Raw genomic sequence first — 21,789 nt, 5'->3', positions numbered from 1 at the left:
TCTGACTCTCTGCAGCCTGTTACATTCGTTACAAAGGTGTGCCCCCTCCTCTCAGACCTGGGAAACTGAGCAAGCCTTTTGGAGACTGGCCAGGTCTCCAAGACTACTCCTGTTCCCAAGCTCAAGGGAAGAGAAACAACGCCCATGTACTCTCTCTTATCAGGTCTAGTCTACTGTGAGAGCAAAACATCTTGGTTCTCTGGTGCAAAAACACAGCTTGGAAAAATACAGAACTATTCTCAACTGCAATGTCTAACTCCACGTTAAAGGCAATGGGCAGCTAACCTAAATATCAAATGCAATGTCATGTTAAAGGCAATAGGCAGCTAACCTAAATATCAAATGCAATGTCTAGTGTCATGTCAAAGCCAATAGGCATCTAAGCTGAATACAAAATGCAATGTCTTATATCATGTCAAAGCCCATAGACAGCTGAGCTGAATACAAAATGCAATGTATAATATCATGTCAAAGCCAAAAGGCAGTTAAGCTGAATACAAAGTGTAATATATGATATCATGTCAAAGCCAATAGGCAGCGGAGCTGAATACAAAATGTAATATATAATATCATGTCAAAGCCCATAGGCAGAATATCTAATAGCATGTCAAAGTCAATAGGAATACATCATGTCAAAGTCAATAGGCATGCAATGTCAAAGCCAATAGGCGGCTAGACTGGATACAGCATGTCAAAGCCAATAGGCAGAATACAGAATGTAATGACTAATGCAATGTCAAAGCCCATAGACGGCTAAACTGAATACAGAAAGTAATGGCTAATGCCATGTCAAAGCCAATAGGCGGCTCAACTGAACAAAACATACCATGTGCTACTGGTGAACATTGAGCAACTAATATGCGCAGTGGTGAAACACAAAGTCATTGGTCAAAACAAAACTCCATCAAATAGCAGGACATTCCGCCCTTTGACCAATGAATTTTTGTTTCACATATCTCATATTTCAAACAAACAAAAAAACATTATCAGCAAATCAAATTTCAATGATCAAAGCAATCCCTGTAAAGCAATAGAAGTGAATTAACACATTGATCTCATAACCTTTCACATCAGATACATCTACATAGAAAAGACTGGGCAATTTTTTTTTTTTTTTTTTTCTGAATGAGTCTCTAATTCAACAGTGTTAGCAATTTGATGTGGCATGAGTTCTGCTCATGTAAAGGTGCACGGTCCACCTGAAAGGTTTTCTGGAAGGTAAGCAAAAGTCAGAGTTCCATACGAGAGGGGAAAAAAAAAAAAAAAAAAACACAGCAAACAAGTTGAACTTGAACTGAAGGCGCAGTTTGCGCAAAATGGATCCATGGTGCTGGCACTTTACTCAGCCAGGTTCAGGTTGGGGATTCGGTCCCTTCCCCGACCCCACACGCACACACCGGAAGGGGGACCACGCAGCACACTCAGGGACAGTGGCGAAACGTGGTCGGATCTGCAAAAGAAACAAGTATGACTTTTCTTGCAAATAACATTTTTCATTTAAACTGCACCCTTCCTCTTTCTTTCCCTGTTTTATAATCAGCAGGACGTTTTTGAGGCCCTTTGTTATATTTTCTGTAGGTTCTGGAGGGTAACTTGGGGCGTCAGCCCACACATCAGTACTGAGGTTTTTATCTGCTGCGCCACAGCTTCCCTTTTCTTGCACTGTCAGAAGGGCTGGGGCAGACTCCTTCTTTACCAAGCCTCCATTCACTGCATTTTTGCCAATTTGGGCCATTCTGTCTCCAATTTGTATGAATAAATCAGATTCTTTTCTAGGTATCAGCATAATTTCGATTTTTCCTTGGTAATTTGCAGCAATCACTCTCCCTAAAACCTGATCAATTTGCCATTTCTGTTCTGGCAACTTTCCTCTCCCCAACTGCTCTGTGACTGCTTGCATGACAGATTGCTTTTGTGCGTGCTGCACAGTTTTTATCAAATCTAGGGGAATGTGCATCTCTCTCATCTCTGCCCACCTGTAAGTGGCCTTTTTACATTTCTGGGGCACCCACATAGCCATCCCCACTAAGGCAGAATTCTGGGTGAACACTTCTCTCTCTGCATTTTTCTCATTAACATCTGCAAGGTAATTGAACCAGTTAGGTGCTAAAACATTATCAAAGAACCAAAAATCAGCATAAAAATGACACATCTCACGTAGCTCTTGCTTTAAAATCTGACACACATTATACAACGCTGTTTCTTCTACTGTGCCAGAAAGCAACATTTCAGTCAATGAATCATTAGTAAAACAAACATGCTTTTTATCTTCAGTGGACACGAATTCAAATGGTGCACACAACTTCATTGGTAATTCTTTTATCTGTGGTACTCTAGCCCTGTCTTGCAAGTACCAGATCCATTGTATGATTCTAGCTAGGGGCCCTATTTTCTTTTCTTGTTCATGATTTAAATGTACATCAGTTTTTCCTTCTTGCACTGCGCAGAAACCTAAAGTCTGCATTATTTCATTTGCCAAATCCCAAGCGCGCAGCTGCATATTATTTTTCACAGTGACCATGTACAAAAGTGTTAGGATTTCTCTCAAATGAGGGCTATTCTTTTTCCAAAAATCAAACAAGCTAATGAAACTCGGGGTGTCTTGCTCTAAAATCCTTCGTTTTACTTGTGCATTTTGCAACGGTAACTCGTCGTCCGTGTTATCAATTAAGGAATGCACTTTGGCTGCCAAAAACCCTGGCTCACACGGAAACTCAGTGCAGCTCGGAGCTGTCTTAACCCCCTCATTACTGGAATGGGACAAGAAAGATTCTTCAAAAACAGCCCTTTTATAACTTTCAGCATTATTTTGAATTATCGTATCCTGGCTAATTTGCTCACGTAAATTCCTATTTTCATGTTCCAACTTCCTACATTTCTCCTGCATTTCTCTGTAAGCAGATAAAGGTATCCAGACCTTTCTGTCATCATTACTTCCAAAACACACGTTTTCTACATATATACAACGGGAATTATTTCTCAAAGCATTATCAGGTCTTTTAGCTACACATGCATTTTCTTCTGTAATTCCCCAAACAGAAAACAATTCACAGTTTTTCTTAGCACCATCAGGCAGTTCATCAACACATGTATTCTCAGACATGGTCTGCCGTGCTACTGTGATTCTCCAAACAGAAAACAATTTCTGTAATTCTCCAAACAACAAAAAAACAATTACACTTTTAAAGTGTGCACTTAGAAATCTACTAACTCGTCAAACCCCTTTTAATCACCTCTTAATGACCGACCCCACGACTCCAGGTACCAATTGTAGTGCTTTCCTCTTATTTAGTTTCTAAGCACTAACATAACACAACAGAAATGCACTTCTGAGGTCAAAGAAGACTTTTATTGTTATTTTATTCTTCCCCAACCACAATGTTTATGAATGAATGACGAATTAGTAGCTTTCAAGTCCGCGTTAATCAAACAAAATATATCAGTTTGCAATATACACAGCAGGTTATATTTATAAGATATTGAATGCAAAGCAAAACAAATACTTCACCGTGTAGGAACTATTTACAGCTACATCTTTCTAAGGTCTGCAAGCTGAGACCCCTGTCAGCCGCGAGAAAGAGTGTCATCTACCCACACGGGATGCTGGCAACTGGCGCCAAGCTCCAGCACGAGGTCCGGCAGATTCGAATCTGACTCTCTGCAGCCTGTTACATTCGTTACAAAGGTGTGCCCCCTCCTCTCAGACCTGGGAAACTGAGCAAGCCTTTTGGAGACTGGCCAGGTCTCCAAGACTACTCCTGTTCCCAAGCTCAAGGGAAGAGAAACAACGCCCATGTACTCTCTCTTATCAGGTCTAGTCTACTGTGAGAGCAAAACATCTTGGTTCTCTGGTGCAAAAACACAGCTTGGAAAAATACAGAACTATTCTCAACTGCAATGTCTAACTCCACGTTAAAGGCAATGGGCAGCTAACCTAAATATCAAATGCAATGTCATGTTAAAGGCAATAGGCAGCTAACCTAAATATCAAATGCAATGTCTAGTGTCATGTCAAAGCCAATAGGCATCTAAGCTGAATACAAAATGCAATGTCTTATATCATGTCAAAGCCCATAGACAGCTGAGCTGAATACAAAATGCAATGTATAATATCATGTCAAAGCCAAAAGGCAGTTAAGCTGAATACAAAGTGTAATATATGATATCATGTCAAAGCCAATAGGCAGCGGAGCTGAATACAAAATGTAATATATAATATCATGTCAAAGCCCATAGGCAGAATATCTAATAGCATGTCAAAGTCAATAGGAATACATCATGTCAAAGTCAATAGGCATGCAATGTCAAAGCCAATAGGCGGCTAGACTGGATACAGCATGTCAAAGCCAATAGGCAGAATACAGAATGTAATGACTAATGCAATGTCAAAGCCCATAGACGGCTAAACTGAATACAGAAAGTAATGGCTAATGCCATGTCAAAGCCAATAGGCGGCTCAACTGAACAAAACATACCATGTGCTACTGGTGAACATTGAGCAACTAATATGCGCAGTGGTGAAACACAAAGTCATTGGTCAAAACAAAACTCCATCAAATAGCAGGACAGTGCCGTCCAAGGGAATTATTTTCCTCCGCAGAAAAAGGTGTACAGCGTTCTCTGTGCACTATGCCTTTTCAGATTTTACTTGTCTTTCAGGCAGTCACTTCTTTGTTCATGGTGCACGCAATAACCTCTTTAGTATTGCTGATGGTCTCCGCCTTGCTATGCATTTATTTGCGGAATCAATTTAGTAGGACAATTTGTGATGCTGACACATTCTTTTTGTTTTTTAACCACTATTTTTTAACTTATCTCTGTTGCAGCAATGGAATAAGCGTATGTAGACAGTGTTACATAGCATGGCAGACTCTTCTGTTAGCTAAACAAAATGAATGTATCACAGATCTGCAATAAGATGTTGGTGCGGGCATGGTTAATCCGGAGTATTGTGATCAGAGTAGTTATTAGGGGACAAAGACAATACATGGAGATCCTCCTTATGGACCAGCTCAGGGAAGTATGTGTGAGTTGTTTTAAACAACCAGTCCTGTTTCGTTAAAGTTTTGAAAGGCAGTCAAGTTGATTCAGATTGCCCATTCTATTGTGCACCAGCTCTGTCTGCCTCTCAAGGGCATAGATAATCCAGATTTTGCACCACTAAACATGCATGAGTGGGGTGATCGACTGTTTCCAGACTGCACAAAGACCAGGTATGCAGCAATCAATGAAGGTGTGATGAGTTTACCAGTTAGTGTGGTTTGGGGATATATGTTGCCTTAAGTGGGGTCACCCAACAGAATGAGTAGAAAGTTCAAGGGGAGCGTGAAGCCCATTCCATTTCTAATATGGGTCAAGATTTCTTTACACTATGCCTGAATAGGGCTACATGAACACCACATATCAAAGAAAGTCCCCTTCTCCCCAAAATTCTTCCAACAAGTGTCTGGAATGTAGCTCTTGTTACAAATACTTTTTCTTTTGTGTTGGGCACAGCTGGGCAGTTTGTTTCTTAAAAAGGTTTGGAGTGAGTCTGTAGCTCGTATCAGATATTTGGAGTTGAGAGCCTTTTGGCTTCACCTGGGTGCTGTTTCCCCTTCTCACTGGAACAAGCAGTTTCTTGCAGACAACATGAAGGTGATGCACTATATGAGGAAGAAGAGGATTAGGTTCTAGCAATTTGTCTAATTAGGCAGTGATGATGTGGCTTGGAAATTGGACCACAAAGTCTTTCCATCAGCTGCTCAATTTTGCAGCTCAGAGAATATATATCAGCATTTAACACCAGAGCAGATGGCATCATGAGTAGGAGATGTATCATGAAATGGTACCTAAGATTAGATTTTGTCTCACTGGGGGAGACCTGCCATAGTCGACAACTGTGTAAGTTGCACTTGTGTGCTCCTCTTTTAGGGATGGCTTGGGCTAGCAGATTTCGGTTCTGTGATGACTGGACTCCCATGGTGATTCATCCTTCATTACACTTTTTTATAGGAAAGGGAGGGAATCATTCTCCAAAACTTGCTGATGCATTATGTTCAGGCCTGGGCGGTGACAGAGGTACCCTCCTAGGGCAGTCGTCTCTGACAATATGACGGCTGTTAGAGTAGCCAGATACTTTTCTGCCTATTCCATTGCAGGTGGGAAAGATTTCTGGAGTTGCGTGCCTTGGAAGAACATATAGAGTTGATGTTTCTTGTGTTCTAGAATTTTCCTTCTACATGGCAACGAAAGGGCTTAGTGTGGATACAGAAAAGAGTATTTGGCGTCTGTAGCTGTATTCCTGCTTTCACAGCAACAAGACTGTATCCTCCAGATACCCAGGATCTGGTGGTTTCTAAATGATCTAGTAATCAAGTTTTCTCCGCACTTGTTTCTCTCATTTGTCATTTGAATGTAAAACTGACTTTATTGATGTATTACTTTGTATTTTTTGTCCACTTAGGTTCTAAATGCTAAAAACTGATTTTTTCACAGCCGTTACTTCTCTAAACAGTTTGGTCGACTTTCAAGACCAGTTAAATCTTCCTATACTGCTTTTCCGGGGTGATAAAGTGATATAGAGAGATACACGTTCATATTGACCAAAACTAGTATCAAAGTTTCATTTGACACAAAAATTGTGTTGCCTCCCTTGTTTCCACTTACTCACCCTTATAAATAAGAGAATATATTGGGTAATTGCCCCTCTGGATGAACACTATCAAGGCTATTTACAATGACAGCTTACACATATGAGTAAATGTGCATGAGTAATTTTACTCTTACACTTCTGAGTAACTTTACCACTTTTTGCTATTCACAAAATTCGAGTGTAAAGTTACTCAAAAAGTGTAACTTACTTGCCTCCATCCCATCTAATGGGGGTGGGGGTCTGAAGCCTAACTTACAAATGTAAGTAACTACGAAAAAAAACAGTAAGTCTACTACCACATGTGGCCAACCCCGGTAGTGCAGCACCCTCCCATAGAAAATAATAGTGATAAGAATTTAAAATAAAGCCCCATAGGAAATAATGTTAAATTAAATTATTCTATTTAAAATATGTAAAAGTATAAATAAATATAATTTAATACTAAAAATAATTTATAAAAAATAGTACATATTTTTAAGTTTATTATCAAATAGTTTAAGTTTTTGCAATTAAATCTTAATGTAATAAGGAGTTTTATTATAACACCTTCTGTGCCCAGGACGCTATGGTTACGTCCTGAGGCACAGTGCTCGTGTGCCCAGGACGTAACCATTACGTCCTGGGCACAGAGCCCAGAGGGAGCGCTAGCGCACCTTCTGTGGGGTTCTCCCCCACCCCCCCCAAGGAAGGGATGGAAGGGGAAGCCCTTCCCCTTTCAACCCGACCCCCCCTCCCTCCCTGTGACATCAGCGTGCGATCGCGTGCTGACAATCACAGAAGCCTCCTCACATCACACTGGAAGCTCAGCTTGCAGCGCGATCTGAAGAGAAATGCAAAGCATTTCTCTTCCGATCACGTGGAGGAGGCCGGAGAGGCTTCAAAGGGAATGAAATTAATTTCCTTCCCTTTGAAGTCTCTCTGAGTGTTTTAGCAGCCGGATTGCAAGCAATCCGGCTGCTAAAACACCTACTAGGCACCAGGGATTTACATTTTTTTAGGAGATTGGCATGAGGGAGCGACCCCTTGGGCAAGGGTCGCTCCCAGAGGGGTCATTTTTTTTTTTTAAGGCCTTTTCTGCTCCACCCGGGGGCAGAAACCTCTAGACACCAGGGATCATTTTTTTGTTTTGTTTTTGTTGTTTTAGAGGTGGGGAGCGACCCCTTAGGCAAGGGTCGCTTCCCTAGGGGGCAAATTATATTTAGACCATTTCTGCCCCCCGTGGGGGCAGATTGGCCTCATAAAAATAGGCCAATCTGCCCCCAAGGGGGACAGAAACCACTAGACACCAGGGAGTTTTTTTTTTTTCTTCATGAATTTAACGCAAGGGGAGCGACCCCTTAGGCAAGGGTCGTTCCCCTGTGGGGCAAATTTATTTTAGCCCATTTCTGCCCCCCTGGGGGGCAGATCAGCCTATTTTAATTAGGCCGATCTGTCCCCAAGGGGGCAGAAACCACTAGGCACCGGGGATTTTGTTGTTGTTGTTGTTGTTTTACAGATGTGAGTGACCCATTAGGCAAGGGCCGCTCCCCTGGAGGAGCAAATTGTATTTAGGCCATTCGGCCGATTTTAGGTCAACTAGGCACCGGGGATCTTTTTTTTTGCGCCAATGTCACGCAAGGGGAGCGACCCTGTAGGCAAGAGTCGCTCCCCGTGGGGGGGTGGAGGGCAAATTCATTTTACGCCATTTCTGCCCTCCCCTGGGGGCAGATCGGCCTATTGTTATTAGGCTGATCTGCCCCCCGGGGGACAGAAACCTCTAGGCACGAGGGCAAATTTTTTTTGGGTATTTTTTTTTTGTTTTTTGTTTTTTTAGAGATGGGGAGCGACCTATTAGGCAAGGGTCGCTCCCCTGGGGGGCAAATTGTATTTAGACCATTTCTGCCCCCCTTGGGGACAGATCGGCCAATTTTTGTTAGGCCAATCTGCCCCCATGGGGGCAGACAACCACTTAGACACCAGGGTTTGGTGTGTGTGTATGCGTATGTTTTCTTTAGGGAGGCAGCCCCTTGGGTAAGGGTCGCTCCCCATGAGGGCACATTACTGTTGGCCATATATGCCCCCCATTGGGGGTAGATGGGCCTATTTTTGGAAGGCCCATCTGCCCCAAGAGGGGGGCAGAAAGCCCACCAGAGACCAGGGAAGTTTTTTTCCAAAAATAAGAGGGTGGGGGTATGGCCGTACCCCCACCCTAAATAAATGGGGCCACAGTTGTCCTGCCCACTAGTGGGGAGATGAGGCAATTACCCCTGATCCACACCCCAGGGGGGCAGAAAGTCTACTAGATGCCAGGGAACTTTAAAAAAATATATATATATATTGGGGTGGGGGTTACCATCCAGTATGGGCCTGGTTACGCCCCCACCTCAACTGAAGGGGGTAACAGTCTTTCAGCTCTCCCCTGCACTTTAAAACATTTTATCCCACAGCAAGCAAGAAGACATTTGATTATATTGGGTTTTACTTTTACATTTGGGCCATGAGAACTTGGCTTACTCTCAAAATCGTCCCACTTGGAATGGTGAGGGCTGCACTTTATGGACTTTGGGACGCTGCCATGTAGAAAAATCCACAAGACCTAGACACATCTGAAAACTAAACATCTGGGTGATTCCAGGGCGGTGTGTTTCACATGCACCCCGCACCATTTTTGTACCCACAATCCCCTGCAAACCTCCAACTTTGCTGGAAATCACACATTTTTCCCACGTTTTTGTGATGGAACCTTCCGGAATCTGCAGGAATCCACAAAATTCCTACCACCCAGCATTGTCTCATCTATACCGATAAAACTTCTGCTGCACTTGTCAGCCTAAAAATGTTTTTTGGGGAAACTGCCCTTTTAGACCCCCTTTGTTCCCCCTCAATATCGACATGTTTTTGGCTCTTCCCTTTCACAAGCACTTGGCCCACCTACACAAATGAGGTATAATTTTTACCGGGAGACTGAGGGGAACATTGGGTGGTATTAAATGTGTCCCTGTGCGGTGATCCCACACAGAAATGTGGGAACAATTTGATTTGTTAGCTAAATTTGAGGTTTGCTGAGGATTCTGGGTAAGAAAACATTGGGGGATCCACGCAAGTCACACCTCACTGGACTCCCTCGGGTGTCTAGTTTTCAGAAATGTCTGGGTTTGGTAGGTTTCCCTAGAAGGCTGCTGAGCCCAGGACCAAAAACGTAGGTGCCCCCCTGCAAAAACAGATAGTTTTGTATTTGATAATTTTGATGTGTCCAGATAGTGTTTTGGGCCATTTCTTTTCGTGGGCGCTAGGCCTACCCACACAAGTGAGGTACCATTTTTATCGGGAGACTTGGGGGAACGCTGGGTGGAAGGAAATTTGTGGCTCCTCTCAGATTCCAGAACCTTCTGTCACCGAAATGAGAGGAAAAAGTGTTTTTTGGGTCAAATTTTGAGGTTTGCAAAGGATTCTGGGCAACAGAACCTGGTCAGATCCCCACAAGTCACCCCATCTTGGATTCCCCTAGGTGTCTAGTTTTAAAAAATGCGCTGGTTTGCTAGGTTTCCCCAGGTGCCGGCTGAGCTAGAGGCAAAAATCCACAACTAGGCACTTTGGAAAAAACACATCAGTTTTCTTCGAAAAAATGTGATGTGTCCACGTTGTGTTTTGAGGCATTTACTGTCATGGGCACTAGGCTTCCTCACACAAGTGAGGTACCATTTTTATCAGGAGACTTGGGGGAATGCCGGGTGGAAGGCAGTTTGCAGCACTTTGCAGCACCGAAATCTGAGGGAAAAGTGTTTTTCTTTTTTGCCAGATTTTGAGGTTTGCAAAGGATTCTGGGTAACAGAACCTGATGAGAGCCCCAAAAGTCACCCCATCCTGGATTCCTCCTGGTGTCTAGTTTTCAAACATGCACAGGTTTGGTAGGTATCCCTAGGTGCCGGCTGAGCTAGAGGCCAAAATCCACAGATAGGCATTTAAAAAAAACACATCCGATTTCAATGTAAAAATGTGATGTGTCCATGTTGCGTTTCCTGTTGCAGGCATTAAGCCTACCCACGCAAGTGAGGTACAATTTTTATCGGAAGACTTTGGGGAACACAGAATAGCAGAACAAGTGTTATTACCCCTTGTCTTTCTCTACATTTATTCCTTCCAAATGTAAGACAGTGTGTAAAAAAGACGTCTATTTGAGAATTGCCCTGTAATTCAAATGCTAGTATGGGCACCCCAGAACTCAGAGATGTGCAAAGAACCACTGCTTCTCAACACCTTATCTTGTGCCCATTTTGGAAATATAGCGGTTTCCTTGATACCTATTTTTCAATCTTTATATTTCACCAAATAAATTGCTATACATCCAGTATATAATGAAAACCCATTGCAAGGTGCGACTCCTTTATTGTCTCTGGGTACCTAGGGTTCTTGATAAACCTACAAACCCTATATATCCCCGGAACCAGAAGAATCCAGCAGACGTAATGGTATATTACTTATGACATCGCAGGAAACAGTTACAGAGTAAAATGTGGAGAAAAAGTGCTGTTTTTTCACCTCAATTTCAATATTTTTTTATTTCAGCTGTTATTTTCTATAGGAAAACCTTGAAGGATCTACACAAATGACCCCTTACTAAATTAAGTTTAGCTGTCCTGGATCCAGCATTGGTTTCATACCCAGTTTTGGCACTAACTGGAATGAGGCTAAAAGCACAAAAATAGTAAAAATGGGGTATGTCCCAGTAAAATGCCAAAATTGTGTTGAAAAATGTGGTTTTCTTATTCAAGTCTGCCTGTTCCTGAAAGCTGGGAAGATGGTTATTTTATCACCGGAAACCCTTTGTTGATGCCATTTTCAGGGGAAAAAACTGCATGCTTTCCTCTGTACCTTTCGAATCCTTAGGATGTTGGGAAAAAAGGATGCAAATTTAGCGTGGATAGCTTATGTGGACAAAAAGTTATGAAGGCCTGAGCGCAAACTACCCCAAGTAGCCAAAAAAGGGCTCAGCACTGTGGGTGGGGGGGTTTGGGGGAGAAGGACCAGCAGCTAAGGGGTTGATTTTGAATTCAATATTTAATTAATGTAAGTTTAAGCAGTACCAATAATTTTGAAGTCCAGAAAACAGCAATCTAAAATTCATAACCCTGAAAAACAACAGTTCCTGGTTGACTGCAATGAAGCATAGGTTGGCTGCCCCCAAGTAGATTTCTACCAGTTAAAGATTCAGGCCCTCATTATGACTTCGGCAGTCTTTTACAAAGACCGCCGAAACCGTGGGTGTCAGAATACTGCCATATTACCAGTACTAAAGGATTTCCGCTACACTTTGGGCAGAAATTCTCCAGCAGTCGTGCTGGGAGTAGGCAGCGCAGAGGCGCTTCCGCTGCCACGCCAAAAGGACTCTGCCTGCCCTGTTACAAGCAGTAATACGGCGTGGCGGTGTCCTGGTGGCGGGGTGCTGCTGGCGGTGGAAGCGCGTGTTCCCGTTCCCTGGTGGACGACATCATCGTCAGACAAGGTAAGTCGATCGTCTGACAGGGGAGGAAGGGGGGGGTGTTGTGTGTGAGTGGGTGTTGTCTGCGTGTGGGTGTTGTCTGCGTGTGTGAATGTAAGTATGTATGCGTGTGTGTATGGGTGTTTGAATGCGTGTATGAACAAATAGAGAATTTCAGTGTGCAGCACCTGTTTGAGGGGGAAATACGGAACTATATCACTGTTTAACAGTGGTAAAGTAGATAGTTCTAAAGCCAGCGGAATCGCATAGTACAAAATGGGAGAACTGTAAAACACGTGATGTCATTCACGACGTGTACAAAGAAAGATCAAGAATTAATAAAGGAAAATATATCCAGGCGGATTGCAGTTTGTATAGGGATGTGTTTGGCTGGCAAAACAGGACCATCAAGTCCTCATAAGTCTGCACTCAACAGGAGCCGAATATTTCAGAGAGATTTATGTGCCTGATGATTGCTAGATGGCAAAATGGTTACACCTATTATTTGTCCGAGACCTTGCTTGGATTTTAATTTGAGGATTTTTTTTTTTGATGGGTTAGCTTGGTATGCATGTATGTAGTAGCCAGAATCGATCTCCTTCGTATGTTACTGTTTTGTTGATCTTTGTAGAAGAGGAATCCGTGGGAAGAAGAACAAGCTTTTTACCTTCGGGAATGCTTTTCTCCACACCATCTCTATTTGTCTGATGATATATTGGTCCTTTGGTAACATTTCTTCTTGTGTATAGCATTTATACTACCATTGTTTTCACATTGGCTTTTAGGAGCAGGTTAAGTAGGCAGAGACGATTTCGCAGTTTGTACCTTTATAGAAATGCCACATCCCTTCTGGGAATGGCAGTTTGAGAGTTTCCGTGAATTTTTCCAAGTTATCAGCAGGGTGGTTTTCAGGCGGGATCTACCCGCCTGAAAACCACAAACTGCGAAATCGTCTCTGCCTCCTTAACCTGCTCCTAAAAGCCAATGTGAAAACAATGCTAGTGAAAACCACCCTGCTGATAACTTGGAAAAATTTACTGAAACTCTCAAACTGCCATTCCCAGAAGGGATGTGGCATTTCTATAAAGGTACAAACTGCGAAATCGTCTCTGTCTAACATCATTTTTAGATGAGTAATGCACGGCAAGGCACAGTATTTGACAGAAAACCCTACCAAGGTAAGTAACGTCTTCTAGTGTTGCTTTTTTCATTTTTCAGCAATTCTTCCCTTTTCAGAAATTTTTCCTTTCACAATTTGTAAATGGTAAATAGTTAATGCTTTTACAACATGTACAGAAGCTTGGTTTGGCCCGTAAATCTCATTATCGTAAATGTTGCTTTTCAAATTGTTGATGTTTGCATTTCTCAGCGTCTCTCTGTGGTTATGTACTTGGAACAAAGTGTGAACTAATAATATCTTAAGGAGACGTTTGCCTTTGCGTGGTGTGAATTTCTATGTGAGGTTATTGTGGAGCTCAGCTGGAACATGTATTCAAGTCTCTAGCTTCTCTTTTGCGCTAATGTTCTGTTGGATGGGTTATCCTTGTGGGGTTTCAACCTAGTGTGACTGTGGGGGGAGTGTCACAGCTCAAATTAATAGATTAGAAATTGTGTAACTCTTTTGACACAATACATTAGAATAACGTAATATTTGCTTAGTTTCCGATTTTTTAAAGCACATCAGCATCTGAATGTATCTTGTTATATGGGTCTTGAAGCACTGGATTGCTACTCGTTTTACTGGATTGCTCAAGCTAATTTAGCAGAGTGATATTTCTTTATGCACATGAACCAAGGTAGATTGTGCAACCTTGTTGTTCCCTCTTGCAAATCTTATAATTCATTTATTGTTCCTTCAGCCTTTCAGTATTGTTTTCCATTAATCTTGCAGGAACCATATTGAGGCTAAAAGGGGCAATCTTGCGAATGGCGTTCCTGGACTCTGTAGGAATTTTAGTCCCACCAGCCTTCGAATCATGGCGAGAACCCAATGTTCCTGAAGACAAAGAAAAGGGAGATAATACGAAAAAGAGACGGCCAGTTTCAGTTTCCCCGTCCTCTTCTCAGGAAATTAGTGAAAACCAATATGCAGTGATATGTTCAGAGAAGCAAGCAAAGGTTATTGCACTGCCCTCCCAGAACTGTATTCACAAGCACAATATCACTGAAACCTCATTTGTTCTTCGTGGAGATATAGTGACCATGAGTAACAGTCTCTGCCTTGCATGTTTCTGTGCCAATGGACATATTATGGCTTTCAGGTAAGTCCTTCTAAACTTATACGTGCTCAGAAACAAAAGGACCTTCTAAAGTAACCGTTTACCCGTGAAATGAGTGTTTTTGCAATTTAAATGTGTGAATAGTACATTAGTGTTAAACAAATGCTATTATAGATTAACAAAGTTTGTCTATTATTAAATTAGAATGTAGATTAAAATTCAACTCTTAGAGACATAGATTTAATGTACCTGTTTCATTACCTTAATGTACCAGAACGCCAAATACATTGAGGTGTCATATTGAGGACCGATCCCCAAGGAGGTTATTTTACCACTATACACATAGCTGATTATGTCTTTAGTTTTATCAGGGCTAGACTATGGAAACATCCTCTATCTAGGTGCTAAGAAAAGCTTTATCAGGTGTTTGCAGGTGGTGCAAAATGCAGCAGCTAGGTTGCTTCTTCATCCTCCGAAGTTCCACACTACTGTTTGTATGCCTCGCGACATCCATTGACTCCCAATTGAGTGCTGCATTCAGTTCAAAGTACTGTGTTATGTCTACAAATGCCTACCCAACTCGGGTCCGAAAGGTTGGAAATGCCTCAGGCCATTAGTATTACCCTATATTCCTAATCAGCCTTCGTGTTCAAGCAATCTGGACCTTGCTTTAATTCCTAAAATCAAGAAGGCCAGCAGGGAGGGAGATTATTCTCCTTTCTAGGCCCAAAACTTTGGGATTCCCTCCCTCCCTCCTGACTTGAGGGCTTGTGATTCGCTCTTGAAGTTCCACAAAATGCTAAAAACTTGGTTTGTTTTGACCCACTTGAATAATAATAGTTAATTTAGACCTCCGTCACTGTCAGGTAGCATAGCGCTGGTTCATATTTCTAAAGAAAATAAAAACTGTACAAGAGTACAGCACATAACAGTACAGTTTGTCTTCGAGAAGTTGTAGAGGAGGTTTTTATGAAATTAGGTGTAGGAATGGCTATTTATGACATTGAATAAACATGCTTTGACAAAGCCAATAGGTCTCTCCTTTGGGGACGGTTGACTTTTCCAGGCGGGCTCTACACATATTGTAATCTGTCAGTAGGCCTTTTTGCCTCAAGACAGCTTGCTCTGTCTGGTAGGCACAACCTAACAATAGAGAATGCACCAATAACAAAGTAAAGCAATAGGCTGTGTCATAGGCATTGTGGATGGGGCTGCAGCCCACAGCCTGTACATAATGGCTGCCGAGGATGAAGCACACATAGGGTTTTGCAATAGGTTGTATCCTATGCCATTTGAACAATAAATAATGACTGCAGTGAATGCACCATCTATAGGGGAAATCTCAAGGCGGTGTCCTATGTAATGTCCTCGGCTGTAAATAGTGAGCATAAGGGATGGCTGAAGTGCATCACTACAGATTGCATGACATCCACCGAAGAAACTGCAGTTTATTATTCCCGTCTATCCACTTAAAGCAGGGGTTCCATTAGTAAACTTCAATTGGGGGATGCTAAGTGTATAATCCTAACCTGAAAACGTACACATTTTCTACTAAAGCTACTTACCCACGGTTAACTCCCTAACCAGTACAGTGCTCATGGCCTCACTTGTGATACAGAGGACATCAGAAACATTATATTCTGTGACACCACTCATGTCATCACTGGAGAGGAGATGTGGCATAACAGCCAGAGCTGCAGACTTTGGAACTGGGATACCAGCTCAGCTTTCTGTGATCCTGGGATAGTCACGTAATCTGTCACTGCTAATAAAAAAACGAATAATATAATATAGCTTTTCTGTAAATTGCTCTGCACCCTTGGGCCACGTTTGTGTGTAATTATAAGGGCATCATTGATGACATCACAGATGCCATCACAATTTACCTCATTGATATCATAACTGTTGAAATCTTAAGTGACACTACTGGCGACATCCAGATGTGATGGCACGCCATTGGCTGTCCTCTCTATGCAGTCAAGACAGGTCCTTCCCAAGGGGATGACTTTGATGATGTGAGGGTGCTGGCAGGTATGCAATGTGAGTGGTTGACTGATAGAATGCCGAAGTGTGTCGCTGCAGGGGTCTAGTCCAGGGGCGGCCCATCATTATGAGCGCAAGACTCTGCCTCTCTATTTTCCAAAGAATGAGGAATGTCAGTCAGGCTGGGCAGAGTTTGGTTTGAGTCGCTGACCAGGTCAGGCTCTGGCAGCCTGGTGTTTTACATGCAGTAATGCACAGTTGCCTGGCAAACTAAGCCAAGCTTGGACAAGCTGAAGATTTCACTGCCTTGGTTGCAGAAACCTCATTAGCCCAGGAAAGCCCTGTGAGGTCCTGCCTCTCGAAGTAGAGGAAGCGCACCAATAGTCAGCATTGGGCGCATCAGGTTTAAGCCCTAAAGTGCCAAAGGCTCCATGTCTTATCAATTATGCCTCGTCACAGAGTGGGGTGGGTTCAGCAAAGGCGTTAGGGAAAGTCCTCCTCTCATTGGTTGATCCCTGAAAAAGTAAGCCAGTTAAAGGAGACAGTAGGCTCTCCTAGTTTTCCTTCTCTCCAGAAGCATCCAGTTACTTCCGCTGCTTTCTGCTTGCCCCTCTCACCACCCGCTAGTCCTGCCTCTACCGCTGCTGCCTGGTAAGTGCTTTTTGTAATGTTTGGGTGTATGTGCTTGTATGTATGAAGGGATATGTATTTGCAGGCATGTGAATGGGTGTGTATAAGTGCATGTGTGCTTGCATGTGCTTGTGAATTGTGGATGTCAGTATATGCACTTGTGAATGGATGACTGTGAATGAAAGTGCGTTTGAATGGATGGGTGTGAGTATGTGTGCACACTTGTGAATGAGTGGATGTGAGTGAGTGCCATTGTGGATGGGTGGATGTGAAGTGTGTGTGTGCACTTGTAAGAGGATACATTGTGTGAGTTCATCAGCAATTCATGAGCATGGGGAACGTTAAGATTGTAGCTAAAATAGCGAACTCTAGTTATTTCCTTTTGAGAGTGGTAACCTTTTTTTCCATTACACTGAGGCTTTTATTGGTAATTTATTTCTTTGTTCGTCTCACAATGCTGCCTTTTTCCTAACTAGCTTCTTAACAATCATTAACAGATATTTTCTAGTCAGTCATATAGAAATGTATGTGCATAGAGAGGCTGTCAAGACACAATTTATTTCGACCATGCAAGGGACAGCCTCAGTTTGTTAGTGATGTGAAAGTCGTATGTTGTCCTAGGATTCATTCTTCCAGTTGACATAGGCAAGCTGATTCAAAGCGTTACGGCCGCCATGAGCATAAGCGGGAAGGAGAAACACAAATGGAAAAAGGAGTTTGCTCGCAGTGAAATGTATCGTGAAACTCACAATTATCCATGTAGCAGGGTCGATTGCCAAGGCGGTAACAAAACTGCCCCCAGGAGGGACAAATGCAAAGCGTTTACCAATGGTAACAAAGGATTTTTGAAAGGCAAGCCCATGGAAGAGTGATAGTGATGGCCGTGCAGTGGGCGTGGTTAAAAGCCAACAGATAGATTACAACAATCCGGACTGCTTGCGCGCGCAACCTAAAAAGGGTGGCAAGAACTCAATTTATTACAGTTTGTAGTAACAAATTATAATTTCTTGCCAAGCACTTGTTACATCCAATGTGCAGCAGATATGTAGATTTGTGCATCGATCTGCACTATTTGTACTACCAAAGTTTATAAATGTGTGTATAAATTCTCTACAAGTATATTACTGACTCTTGCCTTTTTTACACCATTTGACTGGTGTAAAAATATGTTCATTGCTTGCCAGTGTAAAATACATTTTTTGCATCTGTAGGTTAGTTCAGATCTGACCCAGAAATGGCTGACCCAGTGCAGAAAATGCTAGCATGACTCTGATGCAGTTCTCAGGCTGAGAGTTAAGGGCACTCACTGTGCAGCTCTGAAGCCTGCTCACAGAGATGCCTCCAGAGACATCAAGAACACAGAACGAATGTTGTGGATATAGTGCGCAGCAGATGTCGATACAAAATTGCTTTTTCACTGATGATAGAAACAGTCTAATTTCCAAAAGACGAAATTCAGAGTTTGTGTCTGTTTTGAAATGTTTTACTGGCTGGGTACTGTTTACTGCAGTGGATGCATCAACCCATCTAGATGTTTTACTAATTCAACATATATGAGGTCGCTTTTAAAGCTCTTTCTTTTTCTAACTGCTTCCTCACCTTGTGAATTATCCCCAGCCGCCAGATTCGATCTAGAGAATTTTTCTAGCAATTCCCTTGCGCAGCCATACGTGGTGTTGTGCAGCTCCATGTCTGATCCATCCCTCATTAGATGTGACGTCGGGCCATTATATCTGCACCACCTCAGTCGCCTTCTGACGCAGGCCTGAAGCTCCATCGAACCCTGTTCTGTTTTACAGAATTTCTTCCCTGCAGCTGTCATATGTTGGTAACAAGATATCCATGATCTTTGTCTCTCCTGCCTCAATTCTAAGCACAACTTGGCATTGTGCAACAAGATAAACAAGAAACCATCTGCAAGCACAAAGCCAATATTGCCGTCAAAGAGCTTGGAAAGAAGTCGAAGAAGGCTTGGCCTCGATCAAAGTCAATGGCATGGACATTCTTTTGATCTTGGAACCAATCTAATGACTGTTCATCAACAAAGTTCAGGTAAGTCAGAACAATCAAAGAAGCATAAGAGGTCAAATCATGGATCTCTTTCGACCCACCCCTCCCATCATTGGGGGTCTCGTGACATCCCATGTGTGTTCAAGCCACAGAGTCATTCACCTAATTTAGAAAAGATTCCACAACTGACACTGATGTGCCTTGGCTTTTCTGGGCCATCGGCGATAACCTCAACAGCTGGTGAACTGAAACTGGCCTTGGACAACCTATTTGGTGCCTTCTCAGATCCTTCTGGGGGCACCATCGGGGCTAAGGATCTGAGGTGGCCTCCTTTCAGGTTACTGCTGGTGGATCTGTCCAAGACGCGAACTACACTACTGGGCCATGCTTCAAGGCCTGCCCCTCCCAGAGCCCAGCTTCACTGACTACAGCTCCCATGCACTGTGTGATGCTGTGACTGACACAGGAACCCAGAGTCTCAATGCCAACCCTTACAGAGCCAACTCAGGAAATGGAGCCGATAGTTCTGTTGACTCCAAAGCTCAGATACCCCAACAAAGGACACGCCTGTACTTCTATTTGGATCCAGAAACTTCCTAATCACATGCTGACAATTACAATGATGATGGTGACAACACTCCTTACAATGAAAAACGTATTTCTAGATCTCCAAGATGCTAAGGGGTTGGACACTTCACCAGATATTCGACTTCCTCTTCTCATCAATTTATAGCAACAGAGGAGCCCGCTTTTTTTGCCACAATCATCAGGAGAGATGCAGAAGTTTTACATCTTACCCTTCCAGCTACGGAAGGAGAGGATAAATGTCAGCACACTGGGGTGGCACCCAGGTGAAACGAGCCAAGAACCTCTACTTCTTTTCAATGAAGCCCTCATCGATATCCCGGTGGCACCTGGGTGAAGCCAAGATTTTGCCCCCAGTTAATAGCTGGTAAGGTTGCATAGACTTGCTCCTGGGGATCCAGACTTTCTTTTTCCAAACACCACCCCGGAAAGCTTGGTGGTGCAAGCGTCTACTAGTCGCTTTAACTCCAATGCATTTCTTATAACTCTCCTGACAGAGTCAAAAGTTGTGTAGGTGTTCACCAAACATATAATTCCCTCCTCTAGACTTGCACTTAGATTGGTCAGTACTAATTGTCTCCTATGGAGGTATTCACATGTGTTGTGGGACAGAGTAGCAGATATATTCCCAGCTGTCCCAGAGGACATCCAGCCAACCCTGCAATTCCCTATAACAGATGGCTGAGAAGCAGTGAAGTACTCCATTCATTCGGACTTGGAACAACTGATTGGATAGAGCAGTTAGGACCAGCGTGCTGCTTCCACACCATGCCTTGGCCTGTCCACGGGCTTCTCCGCTGATGTCAAACAGTTCTTTGTGGACATGCCCTTCAATGACTGTAAGCTGTTTGAAGTGAAGGTGAACTTGGCCTTATTAACATTTAAAAGCAGAAAAGCCACTGTGCTGTCTCTAGGCCTACCTCTGCCTGTTGGCAATATCCCCAGCAAATTCACATCTTTTGAAGTTTCAGCAGAGTATACCAGCAGAGACATCACCAGTGCATGCCTCATCACAACAGGCCTCCTAGTCCTTTTGATGTACTGGCCGGGTATCAATCTGGCAGCATCCAGGTACCGAAGGACAATGTGCTACCTAAGGCACCGCCGCCCCCTCCCTCGGTTGTCTCAAAATGGCCGACGTTACCCTCAGCAGCACACAGCTGCCCAGTGGGAGAACTCATCACCTTCTACCTCACGTGGCAGAGGAGCATCATATACGAACAGTGAGTGCTCCATTCTGTCAAATCCCTCAGCTATACCATCCACACTGCAACACCTTCTGAAGGAACACTTGTCCATACTCACAAGAGAAATTCAAACTCTCTTGACGAAGGGAGCCATAGAAAGGGGTACCTGTACCAGAGATCATGACTGGTTGGTACTTCCAGTATTTGATTGAGCAAAAGAAGGATGAAGACATTTGTCCCATCCTAGATCTTTGCCCTCTGAACTTCTTCCTCCGGATTGACAAGTTCAAAATGCTCACGCTGGCCCAATTTCTGTGTGCCCTGGATCCAGGAGACTTGATGGTGGCATTGGATTTCCAGAACACTTATTCCTACATTCCCATTCTGCAGTCCTACAGACGATACCTATGGGTCCAGGTCAGCCAAGAGCACTTTCAGTTCTCTGTGCTCCCCTTTGGTCTGACCACTGCCCCTCTGGCTTTTGTTCGGTGAATATTTGGCAAGCCCCTTTCAGGTTTCACCTGCACAGTATGCATGCACTGTTGGCAAAATCTTTTGTCAACAAAAACAAGCTTAAAATGGGCTTAGAGTCCTTTACTTGCTAACACTTACCATCAATTGGCTTCCGCATCACTCTTGTTTGCTTGCTTGCTACTGGTGACCTCCTCCTGCTTCCTGTTGGGTCTTCAGGTTTTTGTCTCTGTCATGGATCATGGACCAAGTACAGGTTCCTGTCTTTGCGGCCAGTGTTCTTCCACTGGCCGCATGCTCCTGCAGGTGCTTTGTAACACTTTTTTACATGCACTGTATATGAGTGCATGTGTCTCCAGTCCCTCCATTTTCCCACCTTGCGTGCTGTTGTCTCTCACTCTCCACCCGCTCTCCGTTGTGTTGCTGTTACCTCTATCTCCCCCCACACCTCTCATGTGTTGCTTGCACTCACGCTATCCCAGCACCCTCTGTTGTGTTGCTGCTCCTTCAATCCCGCAAACTTTTCTTATGTTCCTTGCCCCGACAGGACTCCTTGCCCTCCATTCTGTTGCTGCTCCCTCCCTCCTATACCACACCTCCCCCATGCTGCTT

General features: G+C 43.3%; 2 protein-coding genes across 4 annotated transcripts in view; one reads left to right on the top strand and one right to left on the bottom strand.

Annotated features, from left to right (window-relative positions):
- Positions 1–21,789, top strand: part of STXBP5 (syntaxin binding protein 5) — a 933,640-nt gene that overhangs the window by 804,403 nt on the left and 107,448 nt on the right. For both annotated transcript variants that reach the window (XM_069235194.1, XM_069235193.1), the window contains one exon: positions 13,984–14,353. In XM_069235194.1, coding sequence (XP_069091295.1) covers positions 13,984–14,353 — 370 coding nt within the window. The remainder of the gene's footprint in view (positions 1–13,983; positions 14,354–21,789) is intronic.
- On the bottom strand, positions 1,095–4,562 carry LOC138296254 (uncharacterized). Of its 2 annotated transcripts, none has more exons than XR_011203796.1 (2): positions 3,509–4,562; positions 1,095–1,450 (listed from the first exon to the last, which is right to left on the bottom strand). XR_011203796.1 is itself a non-coding variant. In XM_069235192.1 (2 exons), exons 1-2 carry the CDS (start codon positions 3,101–3,103, stop codon positions 1,339–1,341), a joined length of 1,239 nt encoding a protein of 412 aa, XP_069091293.1. In that variant the 5' UTR covers positions 3,104–4,562; the 3' UTR covers positions 1,095–1,338. The 2 variants fall into 2 exon arrangements, 1 of the variants encoding a protein (XP_069091293.1); XM_069235192.1 differs by having other exon boundaries at positions 1,977–4,562.

This window comes from Pleurodeles waltl, chromosome 5 (genome assembly GCF_031143425.1).
Source record: "Pleurodeles waltl isolate 20211129_DDA chromosome 5, aPleWal1.hap1.20221129, whole genome shotgun sequence".
NCBI classification, from domain to species: domain Eukaryota; kingdom Metazoa; phylum Chordata; class Amphibia; order Caudata; family Salamandridae; genus Pleurodeles; species Pleurodeles waltl.
Note: the sequence above shows the minus strand (reverse complement) of the source record. Positions and strands in the feature narration are given on the sequence as shown.

Coding starts and splice junctions, on each gene's coding strand:
- LOC138296254 (XM_069235192.1), bottom strand. CDS start 3,103: ATGTCTGAGAATACATGTGTTGATGAACTGCCTGATGGTGCTAAGAAA. Junction 1,451..1,976: donor TGTAAAAAGGCCACTTACAG/GTGGGCAGAGAT, acceptor TTTCTTTTGCAG/ATCCGACCACGTTTCGCCAC.